This window comes from Myotis myotis, unplaced genomic scaffold (genome assembly GCF_014108235.1).
Source record: "Myotis myotis isolate mMyoMyo1 unplaced genomic scaffold, mMyoMyo1.p scaffold_m19_p_3, whole genome shotgun sequence".
NCBI lineage: Eukaryota > Metazoa > Chordata > Mammalia > Chiroptera > Vespertilionidae > Myotis > Myotis myotis.
In genome coordinates this window covers 111,484,453-111,509,719 of record NW_023416335.1, presented here as the reverse complement: position 1 = coordinate 111,509,719, position 25,267 = coordinate 111,484,453, and the positions used below count along the sequence as shown (strand labels likewise).

The following is a 25,267-nucleotide window of genomic DNA, read 5'->3' as shown; positions in this document are numbered from 1 at the left end:
ACAAGTTCCTATTCTTCAGTGCATAAGGAGAAAACTGTGTACTATATCTGGTTTGTGATATTTCCTTCCATACATAAAAAACAATCCACAGTATTAAGACCTTGATTGGACATAAAGAAAATTATCTTTTTAATTTATTTTCTTTTTCACCAAGGGCACAAGCAAAGGACACAAAACCATGCTGAAGCAGAGACCACTTGATGTCACTAGTCATTTCCCCTGACAGGATAGATAATTATGCTCTTCAGTGTCTCACATAAAAGAATTGGAGAGAGTATGCAAGCTCAGCAAAGAAACAGAGACTGCGATTATAATGGTAATAGTCTTAAGAAGCTTGTGGACATTATCTTTGGGGTGGAATGGTGCCCCTTGGTTCATGCTCAGCTGTGGGTATAGCTGGATGACTTCCACTTAGCAGTCATGAAAAATAGATGGCGGTGATTTCTCATGAGAAAAGTAACATTTTTAAAGAGATGTCAGAGCAACGCAATTAGACATGCTCCATATGTATCAGTGTTCTGAAGATGGTCCCATGAATGCTGCCCATCAGTAATCCTGTTGCTAAGCCACAAAATAGGCAAAGAGGGGTGTTGTTGGGGGTACAGTAGGTGAACTTTCACAGACTGAATAATCAATATTAAAATGAGTGGCTTTTTAAAAATCAAGTTCCGGTTTAAGTAAATCAAAGATTTCATTTGAAGAAATTAATAATAGCACCGTTCAATACTGTGGGACATTTTGCCCATAGTTTGACATTGTGAGAACATCAAATATATTCTCAAGCATCTTCCCTGCCTTATTATCTTTTTTTTTTTTTTTCAGAAGATTCTTTTATTAAAACTGGGTGACATCGATAAGGGAACAGTACAAAAAAAATTTTGGTCCATGAAAAAAAACATAATTCCATTAATAAAAAGTTATCTTTTAAAGGACACTGTGTAGGAGTGCTGAGCTTCCTTCTCATGGTTCCAGCCCCAAGAACAGGTCGTCCAGTGTCACTGGGGAGCTTTCAAGGGAGGGGTAGGATAATAGCAGGAAGGAGACAGGGAGAGAATTCTGTCCCCAATGTGGAACAGGCAGGGACACCGGGCTGGGGGATGTGCTCGCAGGAGCCTGAGGAGGGGTGGGAAGCAAGGGCTTTGTCAGTTCTGTGGGAATTCCCTCTGTGCCCAGCTGTCTCCCACCCTGCTGTGTTGAGTCTGCGAGCCTGGGATATACTAACTCGGGGTGATACACCTGGAAGAATCTGAGGCTCTCATGGAAAGATGCAAAACCATCTCAGTTCCAAGGGGCCAAAATCACAAGGTCCTGCTGCTACCTGAGGGGCCTGAAGCTTTGAGGGCAGGGGCTGGGGAGTCACCATCCTGTGAGGCAGGGAGGAAGGAGTCACAAACCCAACTCAGAGCTCTTCTGCAGCCCTAGGCGCTTTCACTCCTCAGTGCCCCAGAAGTCACCAGCAGGCGCCAACTGGGCAGACAAGGGGCAGGAAGACAGGGGTGGCCCAGGGCTTTTACCCATTTGACTTTAGGCCTGTTTCTCCATGAAGGGATGGGGAGGCAGAACGGAGTCAATGAATGAAGCACACCTCCAAGCAACAGCAGGAACAGCCTCCACCAGCAATGACAGTGCCCAGGTTAGACCCCGCGGCTCTGACAGGGAACGGCAAGATTCCCCACCCAGACACCCTGGGTGAGGACGCAAAGGAGGGAGTCCTAAAGAGAGCAGCTACAAGGAGTATGCTGGGAGGGAGCAATCATTTAAGAACAAACTCCAATACTGATGTGGCCCCCCTAGGAGGGAGTAAGAGAAGCACTGAGACAGCAGGCCAATCCAGAGACTGCAGACTGACCTGGGCCTCAGTGGAGCTTGAGAGCCAGGGTTCCTTTAGTACTAGAGGGCAACAAGTGAAGGGAGAGTTTGCTCCAAACCTGTGGAGGGAAGGAAGGACATTGGATTCTGTTATCAGGAGAGCCAAGATCAACTAGCTTATAGAGTGCCCCCAGGCCTGAGTCTTGGAGAAGGGAATGAGGCTCCCAACTCCTCGGTCTCTGAAGGGCAGAATCAGTGTTGCTGGTCCCCTTGAAGACCACCTGGCCTTAGGCCCAATCCATTCAATGCACTGATTACCACTACAGGTTCTCTCTCTAATACTATCTAGAGGTCCTATGTAGACCAGGGGAGGGTAGAGGCACCAGGGAACTTTGTGGGGCAAAGGGAAGCTGGGGGTGGGGAGGGATGGGGGGGGGGGGAAGAGGGTCATAGGTATCTTGTAAGACAGAAATGTGAGACCCTCTTCATTCTGGTGTTGTCCTTCAACCAACAGCATCCCCTGGAAGGTCCCAAGCAAGACCAAGGCAGGTGCTATGAGGCAGGCAGCACGGGGCCCAAAATAAAGAATCGGTGCAACCAAATCAGGGCTGTGGGAGAGGCCCTATGTATTTCGGATTCCCAGGGCTTGCTCTAATTCTTGCCATCTCTGCTGCACTTTGGAGTAGAAGTATCGGCACACGGCCTCCTGAGCCCAAGGCTGGAAGTAGAACTCAGCTCGGCGCTCTTCCTCTGGGTTACCCACCACATCGGTCATGGTCTTGAGGTCCCGGCACTGGGACTGAAGCCAGTCATTAATGAAACCCTGAGGGTCTCTGGCAAAGCTCAGCATGAACTCCCGCTGGGTCTTCAGCTGATTGATAGTTTCTATTGTCTCATGGATCTTGTTGTCTAGAGTAGCAATCTCTTGCTGGCTGGCAGTAGACAGTAGAAAAGAATTCATCTGGGTCTTCAAGGTATCATCCACTTCCACATCAATGTCATAACAAGCCGTCTTTTTCTGATCATTTGGGTCAACACTGATGACATGGTTGATGATGATGGGTTCTGGTGGCATAAGCAAGGCGTGGAGCCTTTGGGGGATTTCTGAAAACTTCATACGCTGAGACTCAAAGATCTGCTGGAGGTACTTGTCACAGATGACAAACTCCCGCTCATGAGGGTCCTGGAGCTTATGTGTCTTAATATATTGCCACAGTGCTTGAATGATCACGGGATGGGTCTGGGTGTGGATGCCCAGGAGCCTAGCCAGGCGAGGATCTAATTTAAACTGGGGAGGCTGGTAATCCAGCATCAGTAGGACAGTACACTGGACATTCACATCTCCTGGCCGCTTCACCTGGAAGCCATCCGTCTCCTGGGTAGTGGCGGTCCTGTGCCATTCTACCAGATGGTTGTCTGGCCCGTACAGGTCTTTGTCCAGTTCGATCACCAAGGATTTAAAAAAGGAAGAGAACTTCCTCTTTTGCTTGGTGGCATCGTATTTGGACAAGGCTGAATCCTCCAGGAGCCGTCCTTCTACCCGAAGCTCCCAGGAAGCCACCGTCCCTTCCCCGTCCTCGGCATCTGACTTAGCCGGATTGAAAGTGTTAGAAATGAAAATTCGCAGCTTCCGTTTTTGCTTGATGGGACGTTTCAAGGCCTCCTGTATATCTAGCCGCTTCCTCATGATAGTCTGGTCCAGTTTCCTTTCAAAAGCCAAGAGATCCACATAGGCCTGGGATTCTGGTACCAGTTCACGAATCCTTTGAGGTAGAATTTTGTCAGCCATCTTCTTTTTCTTTGCATTGTGGTTTCGATTCTGGACCACCTGCTGCTGGACCTGCTGGACCTGCTGAGGAGCGGGTCTCTTGCGGGACTGGTCCATCCCCGACTGAGCCAGGCCAGGTCGGACTGAGGGGTTCCCCCCATAGCCAGGGGGTCCCATGGAAGGTCCCTGAGGTGTCATGCGGCTGCCTGGCAGCATACCTGGTCTCGGATAGGCCGCCCCGGGCATCGGGGAGCAGTATAGCCCCTGACCCGGCGCCGGGCCCATTCGCACGGGAGGCCCCGGAGTCCCGCCCGGGCCCAGGGCAGCCGCCGCGCCCGCCCCTCCTGAGGCTCCAGCGCCGCCGCTCGGAGCCACAGACTGGAAACCCGCCCGGGCCGCCATCTTCCCCGGAGCCGCTGCTGCAGCTGCACCCTTATTATCTTATTATAGGACATTTTCACTCCACCCCTGGAGAGATTAGATTGTATTACATAAAAATCTTCTGAAACATTTCTGCTTATTTTTTATTATTACTTAATTTTTTAGAGCAGCTTTAGGCACACAACAAAATGTGAAGGTACAGAGATTTCCCACATCTCCCATTATCAACTTCCCCATTTATACTTATTTTCATGAGTGACTGAGTATTATTTTGACAATGTTTAGGTCTCCAGATCTTTTTAATTCTTGTTAGGTTTTTCATGTTAAGAAATATCCATTTGTTCAATAAACCTCTTTAAGCATTTATTGTAAGCTAAGTACTCATTAGGACTTGGAGATATTGATCCCAGATTCAATATTTAGTAAGTGAATTGCATAGAAGATGAAGAAAAGGTATCCTTGAGAAATTCAATGTACTTATAATCTAATAGCTGAGTCAGAAGATGGAGGAGAAAGAAATACAAATTGAAAAATCACGGTGAATCCTATCTAATAAAAGAGAAACATGGTAATTGGCGTACGACTGCTACCCTTCCCATTGGCTAATCAGGGCAATATGCAAGATGGCGGCCGGCAGCCAGGCAGCTTGAAACTAACATGAGGCTTGCTTGCTTCAGTGACGGAGGACTCCAACGTTCCCCGCCTGCCGCTGCAGGCCTCTGAGCTGCAAGCAACTATGTAACAAACATAGAAGCTAAACAAAACCCCAGAAACCTGCCGGGCTTCAGCCAGCAGGATCGCAACATTGTAAGCAAAGGCCAGAACCTACTATCAGCAGCAGAGGCCTAAGGGCTGGAGCCAAGCCTCAAAGCTAAAGCTGGCCCAGAATTAAAAAAAAAAGAAAAAAAGGAGCGGTTGGGAGCTTCAGTCACCCCCAGCCTGAAAACAGCCCTCAGCTCCTCACCCAGATTGGCCAGGCACCCCAGTGGGGACCCCCACCCTGAAAAGTGTGTGACCAGCTGCAAACAGCCAACATCCCCTCACCCAGGCTGGCCAGGCACCCCAGTGGAGACCCCCACCCTGAAGGATGTGTGATCAACTGCAAACAGCCATCATCCCCTCACCCAGGCTGGCCAGGCACCCCAGTGGGGACCCCCACCCTGATCCAGGACACCCTTCAGGGCAAACCAGCCGGCACCCACCCGTGCACCAGGCCTCTACCCTATATAGTAAAAGGGTAATATGCCTCCCAGCACCAGGATCAGCGGAGCCACGAGGCCTCCCGGCACCGGGATCAGCGTGACAGGGGGTGGCGCCCAAACCCCCTGATCGGCCCTGCTCTGTGTGTGACAGGGTGCGGCGCCCCAACCCCCTGATCGGCCCTGCTCTGTGTGTGACAGGGTGTGGCGCCCCAACCCCCCCCCCCCCCCACAGGCCCTGCTCTGTGTGTGACGGGGTAGAGCCATAACCTCCCAATCGGCCCTGCCCTGAGTGTGAGAGTGGCGGCACCCCAACCCCCTGATCGGCCCTGCTCTGTGGGTGATAGAGGGTGGTGCCCCAACCCCCTGATGGGTCCTGCTCTGTGCGTGACGGGGCTGTGCACCAACCCCCTGATTGGCCCTGCTCTGTGCATGACAGGGTACAGAGCCCCAACCCCCCTGATGGGCCCTGCTCTGTGAGTGACAGAGGGAAATGCCCCACCCCCCTGATTGGCCCTGCTCTGTGCATGACAGGGCGTGGCGCCGCAACCTCCCCATCGACCCTACCTTGAGTGTGACAGGGGATGGTACCCCAACCCCCTAATCGGCCCTGCCCTGAGCGTGACTGAGGGTGGAATCACAACCTCCCAATTGCCCTGCTCTGTGTATGACGGGGCAGTGCCCCAACTCCCCAATCAGCCCTGCTCTGAGCCCGACCAGGGGCTGCACCTAGGGATTGGGCCTTCCCTCTGCCACCCAGGAGCAGGCCTAAGCCGGCTGGTCGTTATCTCCCGAGGGGTCCCAGACTGCGAGAGGGCACAGGCCGGGCTGAGGGACCCCCCTGCCCCCCTAGTGCACAAATTTTTGTGCACCGGGCCTCTAGTTTAATTATAATGGACATGAAAAAGTGCTAAGAAAGTGAGTGGCAAATGAAAAGATCTTCAGAAGATATTAAAGTAAAAGATACCACATTTTATTGGTATTTATACCTACAAAAGTTTATTTTGAGGGGCTCTCAAATTTGCAGCAAATTATATTTATGAGGGGAAAATTAAAATGAAGTATGTTCAATGTGATTTTTCCAGAAACAACAATAGAATAAGAATTTACATTTCTGAGCAAGGCCTTAATACCCAATATTAATCAAATAATGGACACAAGCACTATGTTTAATTAATCATTAAGTCACTGTGAATTACATACTTTTTTACTGCACAGATTAAGCTTCCTACCATATGAAATTACATTTATATGACATGGTATTATGTATAGCTCTTACTTTATCATTCTTGCTATGCTTTTCTTCAACTGTTCAAAAGATCAATAATGCAAGGGGTGGTAGACTTGAAGTAAAGTCATGATATGCATCTTTAAGGGTCGATTTGGAAATACTTAGTGTTTATTGATGGTTTATTTGAGAAATGCACATAAGTCTATTTTGTTTTTTGCCCTTATTCTCCTGTTTAACTGTTTTTAATCAGGTATATAGATTAGGACATTTTCAGTATTTGAAGATAAATCTTTTCTATGGGAGCATCTGATTTATAGACACCATTTTACCTTGAACTCCAACAAAATACATAACCAACCAATATGACTTCATATACCAATTTTATTACTTATGATTTATCTGTAACAGCATTGCTTACTAATGTTTTGCTGGTTTTGTTGCAAATATCTAATATGTTGATTTTTTTAAAAGGCCTGGGTTTGAGTTGGATCCCATCTTACTGGCTGTGTAAATCTGCACAATTTACCTCTCCAAACACAATATCACCAGCTGTAAATGACAATAATAATACTTGTAGAGAATAAAGGAACAAATTAGTTCTCAAGATGCATGCATGGAACCATGTCTTGCACATGACATGCACTTAATACCTGTTAGTGACAGGACGTGCACAGAGCAGGCTCCTGAGTTGCACAGGGCACAGCCCATGCAGTTGACATGACAGTCTGGAGTGGCTGTTACTGTTGTTATTCAAACTGTGGGGAAAAGGTGTCTGAATTTGAAATACTAGCTTCATCTATAGACTTAGGTTGTGACCTTGTTTTAAGTTGGAACTGTAAGTGAATAAAAAATTAGAAAAACAAATATTAGAGATTTTGGGGGTGGGAGAGATCTCTGAGCTGGAGCAATGAAAATAGTCCCAAAAGTTTGATGTTTAAAGAATGCACAGAAATAAGTGGTATTCAAGTCAAGGAAGATGTTTTGTGCTCACTCAATAAAGGTTTAAATGGGGTGCAGTGCCAAGTGGAAAGGAAAAGTGTCATCATACAAGTGCTGGCGAGGATGCAGAGCAAAGGGAACCCTCCTGCACTTCTGGTGTCAATATCGATTGGTGCAACACTATGGAAAACAGTATGGAGGTTCCTCAAAATAATTTAAAAGAGAAGTGCCTATGATCCAGCTATTCCACTTCTGGGAATGTATCCAAAGAAACCCAAACTACAATTGGAAAGAATATATACACTCCTATGTTCACTGCAGCATTATTTACAATAGCCAAACTATGGAAGCAACCCAAGTACCTATTAATAGACAAGTGGATAAAATAGTGATGGTACATACATACATTGGAATATTACTCAACCATAAAAAAGAATGAAATCTTACCATTTGTGACAGCATGGGTGGACCTAGAGGGTGTTATACTCAGTGAAATAAGTCAGTCAAATGAAGACAAATACTATATGACTTTACTTATATGTGTAATCTAAAGAACAAAACAAACAAAATTGAAACAGACTCATAGACATAGAGAACAGACTGATGGTTGCCAAATGGGAGGGGGGGGGTTGAAAAGGTGAAGGGATTAAAAAGTACAAATTGGTAGTTACAAAATAGTCACAGGGATTTAAAGTAAAGCATAGGAGACTAGCAATATGGAGGCTGACAGGACGGCAGGGAGGGAGAGAGCGTGAGTAAAGGAGTGAGAGGGGGTGTGTGGACATGTGTGGTGTGTGTGGGAGGGAGTGAGGGACAGTTAGACATTGCAGAAATCCTGGGCACTGGCAGATAGGACTCTCCAAGACAAGTAGCCCCTACTACTGCCGCGGACATGCCCAGGCTGGCGTGGTTTTAGTGAGGAACCCACACCATCTTGTGAGGAGAGCAACAGAGACCAGAAGTGTTGCCACACCAACACCCCAGACTGACCTCAAACACCACCCCCAGACCTTTTCAGGGAGCCAGTTGCATACATGACCCGCCGTGGAACCACCACCATGTTCTGGCAGTGAGCAGTGTGGTACCACACTGCAGGTCCGAGCAAGTGCAGCCAGAGAGATCTCCTGAGCTGTACCTCCTCACCAGAGCCCCAAATCAGTATCCCAGGATCCTGCACTACAAGCCCCTGTGCTGTGAGTGCAAGCCAGAGGTACCCCACTCCTTCCTGATCCCCTGTCCCAGTACAGAGCCACAAACCAGTGTTTGCTCTACTCCTGGCACAGACATAGCATTCGGCTGGCACAGGCTCTGACCCCAATATGGACAGAGCCTTTGGGCTGGTGCTTGCTCCATTCCCAGCTTGGAAAGAACACCTGGTGAACACCCTACCCCCAGCCGAGGTCAGAGCTACCAGTGTAACCTGGTGTGCCCAGCAACAGGTCACAGGACCATGCTGAATGTGTGCTGCCAGAGGGTCCTAGGGCACCATCCTGCCTTGGGGTATAGGGCCGCACAGTGAATTGCTGCCAGAGGGCTCTGGGCCCTCACAGGGAGTCACACACCAGAGGAACTGTGGATGTGCCTCCGCCTACACTGAGAATCTGAAGTGGACAATTGAGGGACGAGAACTGTGGGAGAAGGGGGTACAACTCAGAGCAGAGACAATAAAGGTGTGAAACTCAAGGCAGACTCAGCCTATGTTCTAGTGAGTCCTGAACTGCTAGGGACTTCAACCCCTCAGACCCCAAGCAGGGATCCCAGGGTCAGAAAGAGACAGTAAAAGTGGGGAGACAAAGGACCATCCCCCAAAGGAAAGAAAAGGAGGAACCGCCAGAAAAAGAACTAAAAGAAATGGAGGCAAGCAATATGTCAGAAAAAGAATTCAAAATAAGAGTCATACAGTTCCTAAACCAGCTCGATGGAAAATTACCAACATATGTAAGAATCAAGAGGGAATGAAGAATGATACAGCTACAATAAAAAATACAATGTAAGGTTTCAACAGTAGACTGGAAGAAGCGGAGGACCATATTAGCAAGTCAGAAGACAGGGTGGGAAAAAAACACACCCAATATGAACAGCAATTGGAGAAAATAATTAGAAAGCAAGAGGAGAGCTTAAGGGAGCTTTGGGACAACATAATACAAAGCAACATCTGTATAGTAGGGGTTTCAGAAGGACAAGAAGAGGATCAAGGATTAGAAAATCTATTTGAAGAAAGAATGACAGAAAACTTCCCTGATTTGGGGAAGAAAAAAGTCACACAAGCACAGAGACTCCAAAACAAGATGACCCCAAGAAGACCCACACCAAGACATGTTATAATTACAATCGCAAACAATAACAAAGTGAGAATCTTAAGGGCTGCAAGAGAGAGACAGAGAGTTACCTACAAGGGATTTTTCATTAGATTATCAAATGATTTCTCAACAAAAAAACATCAGATGAGAAGGGAATGGAATGAAGTATACAAAGTGATGCAAAGCAAGGGGCTGAATTTAAGAATAGTCTGTCCAGCAAGACTATCATTCAAAATTGAAGGGGAAATTGGGAGCTTTGCGGACAAAAAAAAAGGCTGAGGGAGTTTATCACTACCAAGCCTTCAATTCAAAATATGCGAAAGGGACTACTGTAAATAGAAGAAATAGAAAGGGATGGAGGAACACAAGCATAAAGAATAAAAATGGCACAAACAAGTACCTATAAATAATAACCTTAAACATAAATGGACTCAGTGCTCCAATCAAAAGACATTGTGTGGCTGAATGGATAAGAAAACATGACCCATATATATGCTGTCTACAAGTGACCCACCTCAGAACAAGGGAGTCACACAGACTGAAAGTGAAGGGATAGGATAAAATTTTTCAGACAAACAGAAATGAAAGAAAAAGCTGGAGTAGCAATACTTATATCTGACCAAACAGGCCTCAAAGTGAAGGCCATAACAAGAGATAAAGAAAGCTACTTAATAATACTAAAGGAATCCATACAACAAGAGGATATAACTCTGGTAAACATATATACACCCAATGCAGGAATACCTAACACATAAAAAACTTCTCTAAGATATGAAGGGAGAGATCCATAGCAATGCAGTCATAGTAGGCAACTTTAATGCTCCATTGACATCACTGGATAAATCTTCTAGACAAAAAATCAACAAAGAAACAGTAATCCTAAATGACTCACTAGATAAGATGGACTTAATTGACATCTCCAGAAATTTTCACCCCCAAAGCTATGAAATATACATTCTTCTCAGGTGCACATGGGACATTTTCAAAGATAGACCACATATTAGGATAGGGGCTAAGTCTCTACAAATCAGAGAAGATCAGAACCATATCAAGCATCTTCTCAAATCACAGTGGCATAAAATTAGAAATCAACTACAATAAAAACAAAAATCTTAGAGGCTAAATAGCATGTTATTAAAAATAATTGAGTTATCAACAAGATCAAAGAGAAATAAAAAATATCCTGGAAAGAAGTGACAACGAAAACACAGCAACATAAAAATCTATGGGACACAGCAAAAGCAGTCCTAAGAGGGAAGTTCATAGCATTACAGGCCTAGCTCAAAAACAAAACAAAACAAAACAAAAACTACAAGAAAAATTGGTAATAAATGATCTAACCCTACAATTAGATAAATTAGAAAGAGAACACCAAGAAAAGCCCAGAGGAAGTAGAAGGAAGGAAATAATAAAGATCATAGTGGAACTAAATGACATAGAGACTAAAAATAATAGTACAAAAGATCAATAAATCCATGACCTTGTTCTTTGAAAAGGTCAACAAGATTGATGGAATCCTAGCCAGACTTATCAAGAAACAAAGAGAGAGGACTCAAATAATAAAATCAGAAATGTACGAGACAATATAGCAATGGACACTGAAGAAATACAAAGGATTGTAAGCAAATACTGTGAGCAACTATATGTCAACAAACTGGGCAATCTGAGTGGCATGGACAAATCCCTAGAAATATATAATCTTCCAAAACGCAATCAGGAAAATGCAGTAATTAAAAAACTTCCAGGAAACAAAAGTCTTGGACCAGATCGATTTACAGGTGAATTTACCAAACATTCAAAGGAGAACTAAAACCTATCCTAGACAGATTATTCCAAAAAAATTCAAGAGGAAGGAACCCTTCCAAGCTCTTTCTATGAAGCCAGGATTACCCTAATCCCAAAACCAGATAAAGACACGACAAAAAAAAAAAAAAAAAAAAAAGAGAGAGAGAGAGAATTACAGGCCTATATTCCTGATAAACATAGATGCTAAAATCCTCAACAAAAGTCTAGCAAATCAGATACAGCATTACATTAGAAAGATCATAAACCATGACCAAGTGGGATTTATTCCAGGCATGCAAGGCTGGTATAATGTCCACAAATCAATAAATGTGGTACATCACATAAATAAGTTGAAAGACAAAAATCACATAATCACATCAATTGATGCAGAAAAAGCTTTTGACAAAATCCAACACCCTTTCATGATAAAAACTCTTAGCACAGTGGGAATAGAGGGATCATACTTCAACATAATAAAATCCTTATATGACAAACCTAGAGCCAACATCATACTCAAAGGTCAACAACTCAACGTGTTTCCCTTAAGAACAGGAACAAGACAAGAGTATCCATTTTCATGCCTCTCATTCAATATAGTACTGGAAGTCCTAGCCAGAGTATTTAGACATGAAGAAGAGCTAATAGGCATCCAAATTTGAAAGGAGGAAGTGAAACATTCATTATTTTCAGATGACATGATATTGTACATAGAAAACCCTAAAGACTCCACCAGGAAACAACTAGACTTAATAAGTGAATTAGGCAAGGTAGCAGGATAGAAAAATCAACATCCAGAACTCAATGGCATTTTTATACAACAATAATGAACTCTCAGAAAGAGAAACTGAAAAGGCAATCCCATTTACCATTGCACCAGAAAAAAGAAAAAGATGCCTAGGAATAACCTAGGAATAAACTTAACCAAGGATGTAAAAGACCTGTACTTGGAAAACCATAGAACATTGAAAATAAAAATGGAAGCATATACTGTTTTTATGAATTGGAATAATTAACATCATTGAAATGTCTGTGCTACTCAAAGCAACCTATGGATTCAACACAATGCCTATTAAAATACCAATGGCATAATTCACAGAGCTTGAACAAATACTTCAAAAGTTTATATGGAATCATAAGAGATCTCGAATAGCTGCAGAAATTTTGAGAAAGAAAAATGAAGTAGGAGAGATCACAATACCAGTTATCAACCTCTACTACAAAGCTATTATAACCAAAACAACCTGGTATTGGCACAAGAACAGGCATATAGGCCAATGAAACAGAACAGAGAATCTATAAATCAACCCACACCATTACAGTCAATTAATATTTGACAAAGGAGGCAAGAACATACAATGGAGTCAAGACAGTCTCTTCAACAGATTGTGCAAGGAAAACTGGACAGACATAAGCAAGAAGATGAAACTGTACCACCAACTTACACCATACATAAGAATAAGCTCAAGATAGATAAAAGACTTAATTGTAAGGCACGAAACCCTAAATATCTTAGAGGAGGACATAGGCAATAAAATCTCAGACATGTAACATAGAAATATGTTTATGGATACATATCCTAGAGTAAAGGAAACTAAGGAGAAAATAAACAAATGGGACTCCATAAAAATAAAAAGCTTCTGCACAGCAAAAGAAACCAACATCAAATTAAAAAAGAAACCCACTATATGGGAGAACATATTTTCCAATGATACATCTGATAAAGGGTTAATATTCAAAATATGTAATGTACTTATACAACTCAACAAAAGGAAGACAAACAATCCAATTAAAAAATGGGCAGAAAATCTGAATAGATATTTGTACAAAGAGGACATACAAATGGCCAAGAGTCATATGAAAAATTGCTCTAAGTTGTTAATCATCAGAGAAATGCAAATTAAAACCACAATGAGAGATGACCTCATAACTGTCAGAATGGATATCATCAAAATATCTACAAACAACAAGTGCTGGTGAGGATGTGGAGAAGAGAACCCTGGTACACTGCTGGTGGAAATTCAGACTAGTGTGCTCTGTATGGAAAACAGTATGGAGTTTCCTCAAAAAATTAAAAATGGAACTCCCATTTGACCCAGTGATCCAACTTCCAGGAATATATCCTAAAAAACTCAAAACACCAATCAGAAAGAATATATGCTCCCCTGTATTTATAGCAGTGTTATTTACAATAGTTAAGATTTGGAAACAGCCCAAGTGACCATCAGTGGATGAATGGATTTAAAAGTTGTGGGATATTTACACTGTGGACTACTATGCAGCAGTAAAAAAGAGGCACCTCTTATACCTTTGGGACAGCATGGATTGACCTGGAGACTATTATGCTAAGTGAAATAAGCCAAAATGGGAAAGACACGTATCACATGATTTCACTTATTTGTGAATTCTAATGAACAAAGTGAATTGACCAACAAAATATTACCTGAGGCATGGAGACATGGAGCAGACTGACATACCTCGATGTGGGGTTGAGGGGACAAGAAGAGATAAACCAAACTTAGATACTTACTAGAGGCCCAGTGCACGGATCCATGCACCAGTGGGGTCCCTCGGCCTGGACTGCGCCCTCTCGTAATCTGGGGCCCCTCGGGGGATGTCGGACTGCAGGTTTTGGCCTGATCCTCATAGGCCAGGCCAAGGGACCCCACTAGTGCACGAATCCATGCACTGGGCCTCTAGTATGTATATAAGATCTTTGGTTAATATCTCCCCCACCAGCCCCCTTCCTCTTCCCTCTGAGATTCATCAGTCTGTTCCACATTTCCATGCCTGTGCATTGAGCGTCTGCCCCGGTAGTCAGTGCATGTCATAGTTGCCGGTCAAACGGTTGAATGGTCATTTAGGCTTTTATATAGATAGAAGGCAATAGCGTAGTCAAGACCTCGGTGTAGGGGGTAAGTAGGGTCTTTGAGGAGGGGTTAAAGGATGAGAAAATGGGAGATATCTGTAATACTATCTATATTATAAAAACCCAGTGGCCCTAATGCCGTAACAACCAAAGACCAGTGTGGGTGGGTGGGACTTTGAGCGCGGTGGGGCGGCAGGTGGGTGGGCAGGGCGCACGTGGGTGGGCAGGGCTGTGTGATTTTACACACTGGGTTTTTAGTCTATATATATAAAGCCCTAATATGCAAATAGACGGAACGGCAGAACAACTGAACAACTGGTCACTATGATGTGCACTGACCACCAGGGGGTGCGTGTGGACCATGGTGGGTGTCAGCAGCAGGTGGCAGAGCATGGAACATGGCAGGCGTCAGCTGCGACGGGATGGTGGAGCAGGTAAGCAAGGACACCAGACCAAGGCGGGGCGCTGGTCGCTGTCATCGGGGCAAGCCTCTGGTGGTTACTGAAAATAATTTGCACCCACACACTGTGGTCCCGCCCAGTGTGCACACCTGCTGCCGGCACCCAGTGCCAATCGCATTCACTTGGCACCGTCAGCAGGTGCGAGTGGCAGCTGCCAGCCCCGATCGCCCCTCAGGGCTTCTCCACCTCCCCCTGCTCCTGAGGAGTGATCAGGTCCAGCAGCTGCCTCTCTCACCTACTGCTGGCGATGGCCCCACTTGCACCCACTGCTGGTGCTGGAGCCGCCACTCGTACGCACTCCTGACGCCCAGCGCTGGTTGCAATAGCTTGGTGCCATCAGCAGGTGTGAGTGGAAGCTGCTGGCCCTGATCACCTCTAGGACTTCTCCAACTCCCCCTGCTCCTGAGAGGCATCTGGACAGCAGCCTCCACTCGCACCTGCTGACAGTGCCATCCCCGCTTGCACCCACTGCTGGCGCCAGCCCCAGTTGCTTCACACCATCAGCAGATGCAAACAGGGTTGGCACCATCAGCATGTGGAGCAGCGGCAGTGGGAGTGGGGCTGTGGGCAGAAAGGGGACAGGGGCACAGCGAGAGGGGCTGGGGGTGATGCAGAGGATGGGCCGAGACCTGCCCCTGTGCCCACCGCAGCCTCACGGGCCACATTTCCTTTCAAGGTGCACTGGGCCCCTAGTCAACAATAAAAAATAAATTTAATTTAAAAAAGAATTTCAGATGACGGAAAGCACAAATAGATTTTGAACAGATTATTACCATTGTTAGTAGCCAGGGGAAAAATAAGACCGCAGACCACAAGTTAAGGCCACACCCACTAAACTGCAAAACATCAAGGCAATCTTAAGTATAGTGTAATGGGAGCCCCAGTTTCTTCCTGGAGAGAAAATACATTGATGCAGACATTTTGGAAAACAGTTTGACATTACCTGCTAAAGGTGAAAGTAAGCATGTCTTTGACCAGCAATTTTTCCATTAAATATGTAATCAAGAAAAACTAAAGACACATGCAAGAGGTTTATAACAGTTTTGTTTGTAATCCTATATAAAAAAAGCCCAGTAACCAAACGGCGGAATGACCAGAACAATTCATCGACCAATCGCTGTGATGCCCACTGACCACCAGGGGGAAGATGCTCAATGCAGGAGCTGCCCCCTGGTGGTCAGTGAGCTCGCACTCAGAGGGCGAGTCCACAGTCACTGGGCTGACCAGGATGAGTGACTGCTCCCACAGTGGGCTGATGCCCCCAGGCCATGCCCCCCCACTAGTACATGAATTCTGTGCACCAGGCCTCTAGTAGAAAAATAAAAATGAAACAAAAAATAAAAATAAGTAAAATAAAGCATAGGGAATATAGTGAATAATATTGCAATAACTACATATGGTGCCAGTTGAGTACTGGTCATATTGGGGGAACACTTTGTAAAATATATGATTGTCTAACCAGTATTCTGTATACCTGAAACCAATACAAAATAATATTGAAAGGAAACTATAATGGCAAAAAAAGAAAAGTGCCATCATATAATTTTGGGAGAACTTCTGAAAATAACCAGCCTCTTGGAATGACAGGCTCATTATGATCCTAGGAACCTTCAGTTCTGAAAGTCGCTTTACTCAGAGGACACACATCTGAAATCATGCTGTCAACAAGGAGTCCCCTTTCCCCCATAGTCCCAGTCCTTGCCTGCAGCCCCCTACCGGCTACAGAGACATCATTGTGCCACTGTGACTCACTGTGACCATTGTGGGTGAGAGCAGTGCCTGGCCCAGAAGGAACCAGGGCTGTCTGTGGATCACTGAATAGCTCCAAGAATCAGAGCTGCTTTCCCACCCTCAAAACAGGACTCCACCCTCTGAATAAAGCCATCTCCATAGCCGCCTAACTAAGTATTCCCATGGGGTTTCTGGGAGCTGAAAACCATAGTAGAGCTTTCTCCTGACTGGATATGACACTAAGACAAGAAAACGAGATAATTTTAGACTATAAACTTTGACCTCATGAATAGAAGGAGAATGGTATAAATAAACAAAAATAAAGTGGAAGAAACTCATAGCAAGCAAAAGATGGTAGGATTTAAACCACTAGATTCTAAGATCAGACACAATTTTTTAAATACACTAAAAACTAATACTGGAGAGTTTAAATCTTAACCCAGCTATACTTGTATTTGTTTTATGTGTAATAAACAAATGATTAGGAGCTGCTCATTATTATATGTGACATTGCCTTCTATTGTCTATTTTTGTTGGCTTTGTACAGAATGCCTTGCCTGCCCTCCCCTGAGAGTATTAGTTTCCTGTGGCTGCTGTAACACATCACCACACTTGCAGTCTCTTAAAGCAACACTGACCTATTCTCTTACATTCCTGGAATTCAGACATCTAAAATGGTCATCATGGCCGCGTTCCTCCTGGAGACTCTGGGAAAAATCTTTTCCTGGCCTTTTCCAGATTCTAGAGGCTGCCAGCACTTCTGGCGCATGGCCCTGCACTCTGACTTCTGCCCTGCCCGCACAGCCACAGCTTCCTCTTTTTCTCGGGTCCCCCAACCCCTTCCTCTAAGGACCCTTGTGGTTGTATTTAGTTCCCACCCAGATAACTCAAGATATATCCCTGTGCCCAAGCTGGTTTGGCTTAATGGATAGAGCATTGGCCTGTGAACTGAAAGGTCCCAGGTTCGATTCCAGTCAAGGGCACATGCCCGGGTTGTGGGCTCGATCCCCACCGGGTACTTGCAGAAGGTAGCTGATCAATGAATGATTCACTCTCATCATGGTTGTTTCTATCTCTCTCTCCCTCTTCCTTCCTCTGAAAAAAAGAAGAAAAAAAGATGTATCCCTGTCTCAAGATCTTTAACTTAATCTTACCTGTAAAGTCCTTTTGCCATGCAAGATGATATACCCAGGGGTTGGGATGTGGGCATCTTAGAGGGGCCCTTGATCAGCTGACCACACTGAGACTATGAAGAGGGTTAGACTAACAGCCCAGACTGTAATCAGTCAGTGGAGAAAAAGGCAAAATATGGGAAGTGAAAGGTATATAAACTCCATGCATTCCTGTACAGAATTCTATAGTTTCATACATTTTCTATGGAAAAATGAAAATGCATTCAAGTTTTATGTCCACAAAGTGGGGGTTTCTCCCTTAACATTCTGTCAGCTGTTATGTCCAGCGCCTCTTCATCCCTCATTCTGCAGCATTTGAGACATTTTCTCTCTCTGCGGTGCTCTCATGGCAAACCACATACAAGCCTGCTCATTTCCTCCAGTTATAGTTATCTTTGCTTCATATTTAGCACATAACTTGGTCGTCAGCCCTGTCCCCCAGCAGTATCAGGAATGCACAGCACAATCTTCAAAGTACAACCATGTTTTCCTGCTTCCTCTTGTGGTTTGTGGGAGCAAGATTGTGTGAAGAAAGCTCCTGGTAGATAGCTGCCTGAGAGTGGGATCCAGGTGGACAGATGGCTGTCTTGCTGTTCTGGCTCTGAAGGAGCTGCCTGCAGAGAAAAGGTTAGACTTCAGTGGCTGAGGCAGATGGAAGCTTCTCATTCTGGGGTTCAAAGCTGAGGGCTCCAGGGTGGGAGCACCTGCTACACTTGGAAGCTAGGGGGTTGGGAATTGCTCAGTGGTGCTCCGCACAGATCCCATCCACATCTCCTTAGCAGCTTCCCTGGGCTCACATCCTCCTCCCAGTGGGAGGGCGTGTGCCAGGGCAGGCCCAGGACTGACCTTTTCCATCCCTACCTCTGACTGGCCACGTGGGTAATGGAGAGAGCCAAGCTGCCCTGCTGCTCTCTCAGTGGACATGGGAAAATTATTCATGTGTCATGTCATATGCTCCCTAATACATAAAAGGAATTTGTTGATGCCTAATTAAAATTCATATTTATTGAGTACTTGCTAATGTGCCAGACACTATTAGCTTTTTAAATGAGTTATATCATTTAATCCCCAGAACTGTATATTCTAAGTGTCCCTATTATTATACTGAAGATGGGCCCAGAGTGATTAAGTACCTTGCCCAAGACCACAAAAGCTAGTGAGTGGTGAAGCTGCCATAAAAACGCAAGCAGCCAGACATGGAAGCCACACCCTGTCCTGTCCTGCTCCCCACTGACATGGGGTGCTGAATGCTCTGGAGTAAATATCTTTAAGAAAACCTGCCTGATAATGTGAACACTAATGAAGACTTTTCATATATTAATTCATTTAATTCTCAGAGAAGCCCTGAAGTGGGCTGTTAATATTGATGGAGAAAAGGAAGCATGGGAGGGGTTAAGTAGCTTGCCCTGAGTTCACAGATAGTACATAGCACACTGGCATTAGAAACCAGGCAGCTGCCTCCTTTGTCATTAAGAGACAAAGATAACACCCAATTTACAGAGGGTGGAACTAAAATGATGGAACTTACTTAGATTGTGGAAGGCACCATAATTGGTATGATACAGGAATGAATCCAAGAACACTAAAGTTGTTTCCCTTTCCTCAGGGAGTTTGCAGCCTGAAATAGAGGGTGTAGATGTAGCCAATTACAACCTCACGTGACTTTGGGAACTCAGAAGATACTATGATGAGAAGGGGGTCTGCGTTCTGGCATGCCTTCTGGCAGGACAGTGCCACACAACACTTTTCACGATCTGCTTGAATTTCATGTGTTACCTGTGTATGCAATAGTGCCTCTGTGCTCATTATGCTTGGTTATACTACTTCCTGCAAGAAATAAAGGTCTAAGGCAGTGGTTCTCAACCTTCCTAATACCGCGACCCTTTAATACAGTTCCTCATGTTGTGGTGACCCCCAATTTCATTGTTACAAATTGAACATAATTAAAGCATAGTGATTAATCACAAACACAATATGTAATTATATATGTGTTTTCCGATGGTCTTAGGCGACCCCTGTGAAAGGGTCGTTCGACCCCCAAAGGGGTCGCGACCTACAGGTTGAAAACCGCTGGTGTAAGGAAATATTAAAGGTGTTGAAAGTGCTGGCTTAAACTGTGAATGAGGTAGCTTAGTTGGAATGAGGAAGGAAGTGTCCTAGGCACAGGGACCCATGAATAACAATGCAGGGAGGCAGACAGGACATGACAAGCCTGATCAGAGGCATTGGACCAAAGACACAGAGAAATAAAAGATGTGAAATGAATTTGGGTAGACAACAATAGTTCCTTGGAGGCCTTTAACAGAAGGAGTAAGAAATAATTATTAACTGGAGAAATTAATTTAACGTAACAAAGATTCTCTACCACCCTGTCTTTGGGCTTTGCACTTTTGTTTAGGAGAGCCTCATACTTATTTTTGTTATCCTTACCCGAGGCTATGTTTTATTGATTTTAGAATTAGAGGAAGGCATAGAGAGAGAAACATTGATCGGTTGGTTGCCTCTTCCACCCGCCCCGACCAGTGATCTAACCTGAAACCTAGGTGTGTGCCCTGACTGACAGATATTCGAACCCACAACCTTTTGGTGCAGGGGACAATGCTCCACCTAACTGAGCCACCCAGCCAGGCCAGGAGAGCCTCATAGTTAATTCAACTCTATAATGAATAGACTGGTGAGATTTGTTGTACTTTTAACATATGATGACCAGACATGTGACATGTGGGCTAGTTAGGTATTCATTTCAAAGAAGAGGCATATTAATGTCCTACTGCTACTATAACAAAGAACCACAGACTTAGTGTTTTAAAACAACACATTCATTTACATGCAGTTTTGTGGATCAGAAGCCCAATATGTGCCTCACTGAACTAAGATCAAGGACATAATTTCTCTCCGGAGACTCTAGGGGAGAATCTGTTTTCTAAAGGCTGTTCGCTTTCCTTAGCTCATGGCCCCTTTCTCCATCTGCAAAGCCAGGACAAGTCCTTCTACCATCTCTCTGTTTCTCTCTTCATATGCACATCTTCCTCTTCTGTTTCCTTGGATATCTGAAATCTGAAAGTTTTGGGATTATGCCATTCTCCTCCAAAATTATGTTACCAGTTGTAGGCTGCATTTCAGCTAGAGAGTTATGAATGGGGACAAAGTGATATGGATGAAGAGGGAGCACTGGTGAGCATGTTGCAGGAGCTAGAATCACAGACTCTAGTGTGAGCCACAGGAAGAAAAGGACAAATGGGACGGACCAAGAAGTCTGTCCTGGTGAGTCTGAATTTTTTATGTTACTGAAAATGGTGCTTGTCAAATAAATGAAGTTTAAACACTTTTAGAAAACATACATTGTTTTTATTACTCAGAAGTAATTCATGATAAAATAATAAATAAGTTGGACAGATATTTATTAACCTACATAATGTTGATACAGTAGTATTGAGAAAGGTTTTTAGAAAAATATGAGTTCTGTATGACTTGTAGAAATTATGTTTTCTGTATTTACTTCCCATCTATCTATTGTACTGCACGTGACAACTCAGAATACAAAAACTGACCTGTATCAAACAGAAACATCATTCTGGCAGCAAAACAGGCTTCTATAAAAGTCAAGAAAAGTGGGCAAAAAGAAGAGGGAGGCATATTTTATTATATTTATTTTTGTCCATTTCCTTAGTTTTTCTGGATTTATTTAAAAACCCTGGTCACATGAGCAAGAATTTATATTTATGATTAAACAAACATATCTGTTAGGCCAGAATCCATATAAGGAAGATAATGCTAACCTTGGTTCTAGTGGTATTTAAAAATGTTAATATTCTGGATTGATTTAGTAGCCTCAGGCTGTTTTTTCAGGCTTTGCATTCCAAATTAATTGGCAGCTTCTCTTCACTTTTCTCACTTTCTGCATCCCTGGGAAGCCTGATGGAATGCTTTTCCTTAGTTGATACTGGACAACCAAATAGGGAATAAATAATGTCTTTCTGAAGCTGATAGACTAGTGGGGAATGCAGAATAAATGCAAAATGTCTTTAAATTCCCAAAGAGCATTAAAATGAATAATTTAACAAGCTTTCACTAGAAAGGTGAACTAGACTGTATCACGCTGTGTGACCAATGTGCCCAAAAGCACACTGGGAAAAGTAAGGTGCGGTATAAGCCTAGTAGGTGACTGTGATATTCTGGTCAGTCATAAGTTCTGGTCAATGCAGTCTCAGAATTTAGGGAGCTGTTAAGAGTCTTTAGTTCAAGTCTTTTATTTTGCCGACTAGAAGCCTGGTGCACGAATTCGTGCACCAGTGGGATCCCTTGGCCTGACCTGCGGGATCAGGCCAAAACCAGCTCTCCGACATCCCCCAAAGGGTCCCAGAGTATGAGAGGGTGCAGGACAGGCCGTGGGACTCCGCTGGTGCACAATCTGAGCACTAGCTCTAAATGACTGCAGGAAAGAAAGAGAAAGACAACAAATATTAATATAGCCAGTTTTCAATGTATATATTACACCATGTGTTTATAAGGGAGGTATGCCGGAGGTTGGCCAGCTGGGGAGGAACCATGGTAGGACTCCAGGGCATGTCCGGCCTGTCTTGCTCAGTCCCTATTAGCTGGACCCCAGCAGCAAGCTAACCTACTGGTTGGAGCATCTGCCCCCTGGTGGTCAGTGCTCATCATGGCGAGCGGTTGAGTGGCCTTAGTATATCATTAGCATATTATGCTTTGATCGATTGAATGGCCGACCAGACGACTAGACACTTAGCATATTAGACTTTTATTATATAGGATGAGAAAACTGAAGTTTAGAGAGAAATGACATTCCCAGGATCCACAGCTAACAATCAGAGAGCTGCATCTCAAATCCTCAAATGCCTGGCTGCTACTTTTCTGAACAAGTAGGATAAAATAAAATAAACTTACCAGAAACATTTTGCACAGCTTGTCTTCTTTTTTTTTTAATATATTTTATTGATTTTTTACAGAGAGGAAGGGAGAGAGATAGAGAGTTAGAAACATCGATGAGAGAGAAACATCCATCAGCTGCCTCCTGCACATCTCCTACTGGGGATATGCCCGCAACCCAGGTACATGCCCTTGACCGGATTCGAACCTGGGACCTTTCAGTCCGCAGGCCGACGCTCTATCCACTGAGCAAAACCGGTTCCGGCAACACAGCTTGTCTTCTTGATGCTGCAGAGCTAAGCCATGGTGGGGGAAAAACAGAGTCAGAGTCAAAAGTCCGGCTTTTGAGTCCCAGCACTAGCTCTAAATGACTGCAGGAAAGAAAGAGAAAGGCAACAAATATTAATATAGCCAGTTTTCAATGTATATATTACACCATGTGTTTATAAGGTTAGAAATATTTAAATACTTATTCTGTGGTTTGGTTATAGAAATAAAAAGAGAAATGAGAAAAAAAAGATATGAGCTGTAAATAGTAAAACGATGCTTCATAAAATTTAGAAAAATGACAATGTTTATAAAGCTTTATAAACATTCACAGTGGTTGAGTATAATTTCAGTTGCTCAGTTTTTGTGCATACACCCTCCTTCATTCAATGTAGCTATGTTGCAAGCTCCCTGGTCATCTTCTCTTCATGTCTTACTAAGATCCCTAGTAGTAGCTAATTACATTGACCTACCCACTTTATTCACTTGTTCTCTGGCTGCCACCCTCTTCTGGTTCCCTCATGCTAGACTGGCTGCTCTTTTCCCGTCTTTGTGTTGGCTCCTCTCCCGCCCAACCACTAATGCTGAGTGTCTCATGACACTGAGTCCCAAGCCTCTGTTTCCTCATTATCTACACTCTCTCTGAGGTCATCTCCTCCAATCCCATGCTAATACCCACACTGTATTCTGGGCCTGACATCTCCCCAAAATATTCAACTCATATTCTAAATGTCCTCACTTGGAGGTCTCGGAGGCATTTCAGGTCTAACATGGCTGAGGTAAAAACAGATTTTCTATCACATAACCTGTTCTTCTCCCAACTTACCCATTTCAGTAGATAACACCATTATCTCCCATTAAGACAAAATATCTAGGGCTAATCCTCGATTATTTTCTTATGTTCATGCTCCACATTCAGTCTGTTCTTTCAACCCTGCCTTCAAAACAGATCCCAGTTCCACTTCCATTATCAACACTCAAGTACAAATCACCATTGTCTCTGACTCTCACCTATCCAGATAGCTCCCAATTACCCCCCTGCTCCCATTCATGTCCCCTTCTGTCCCTTCTCTACATGGCAGCCACAGTGATCTTTTAAAAACATAAATAATATTTAACACAGTCTCCTTCCCTTATTTATCATTCCCTTGTGGCATCCCCTCTCACCTGCAATAAAACCCAGACTATGCCCTGGTTTACAAAGCCCTGACATTATCTGGGGCCTGCCTAGTTCTCCAATATCATTTTGTATCACTCCTCCCTTTTTAAAAAATATATTTTTATTGATTTCAGAGATGGAGAGAGAGAGAGAGAGAGAGAGAGAGAGAGAGAGAGAGAGAGAGAGAGAGAAACATCAATGATGAGAGAGAATCATTGATTGGCTGGCACCTGCACGAACTACACTGGGGATTGAGCCTGCAACCAGGCATGTGCCCTGAGCAGGAATCAAACCGTGACCTCCTGGTTCATAGGTGATGCTCAACCACTGAGCCATGCTGGCTGGGCATCACTCCTCCCCCTTTTTTTAAAAAAAAATATATTTTATTGATTTTTTTTACAGAGAGGAAGGGAGAGGGATAGAGAGTTAGAAACATCGATGAGAGAGAAACATCGATCAGCTGCCTCCTACACACTCCCTACTGGGTATGTGCCTGCAACCAAGGTACATGCCCTTGACCGGAATCGAACCTGGGACCTTTCAGTCCGCAGGCTGATGCTCTATCCACTGAGCCAAACTGGTTAGGGCACTCTTCCCTTTTTAAACCCCAATTATACTGGTTTACTTTTTATGTCTCTAACACACTAAATATGTTCCTACCATAGAGCCTTTGCATACATATGCTGTTATGCTATTTCTGGGCTGGAAGCTCTTACCCCTTATTTCTGAACAGCTGGATCCTGCTTAATATTCCTATCTCAGCCTGATTCACCTCCTCAAGATGCCTCCTCTGATACCCAATCTAAAGTAGTCACTCTACCATGTTCTCTCCTGTGTACTTGTGACTGTTTGACATTTTCTTGTTTATTTATTAACTAAAGGCCCAGTGCACAGATTCGTGCACAGGGGCAGGGAGGGGTTCCTCAGCCTTGCCTGCACCCTCTTGAAATCCGGGACCCCTTGGGGGAAGTCTGACTGCTGGTTTAGGCCTGATCCCTCAAGGGATCGGGACTTCTCCCTAGGGATATAGCAGTGCACTAAACAGTGTGCGGTCAGGAGGAGCCCAAGCCAGGGCCGGGCGCCGCACTGCTCGTGCTCATCCCGGGTCCGCTACACCTGCCGCTGTGCTGCCCTGGAGTCAGGAGAGGCTCCCGTTGCCGCAGCTGCTCTCGCCAGCCGTGAGCCTGGCTTCTGGCTGAGCGACACTCCCCCTGTGGGAGCACACTGACCACCAGGGGGCAGCTCCTACATTGAGCGCCTGCCCCCTGGTGGTCAGGGAACATCATGGCGACTGGCTGGTCGTTCCGAT

At 44.5% G+C, this 25,267-nt stretch overlaps 2 protein-coding genes across 3 annotated transcripts in view; one reads left to right on the top strand and one right to left on the bottom strand.

Moving 5' to 3' along the window:
* Positions 1-25,267, top strand: part of FRY (FRY microtubule binding protein) — a 611,006-nt gene that overhangs the window by 66,594 nt on the left and 519,145 nt on the right. The gene's annotated exons all lie outside the window — the stretch shown is intronic.
* LOC118651006 (SWI/SNF-related matrix-associated actin-dependent regulator of chromatin subfamily D member 1-like) lies at positions 818-4,002 on the bottom strand. The gene has a single exon (XM_036299700.1). It carries the CDS (start codon positions 3,977-3,979, stop codon positions 2,432-2,434), a length of 1,548 nt encoding a protein of 515 aa, XP_036155593.1. The 5' UTR covers positions 3,980-4,002; the 3' UTR covers positions 818-2,431.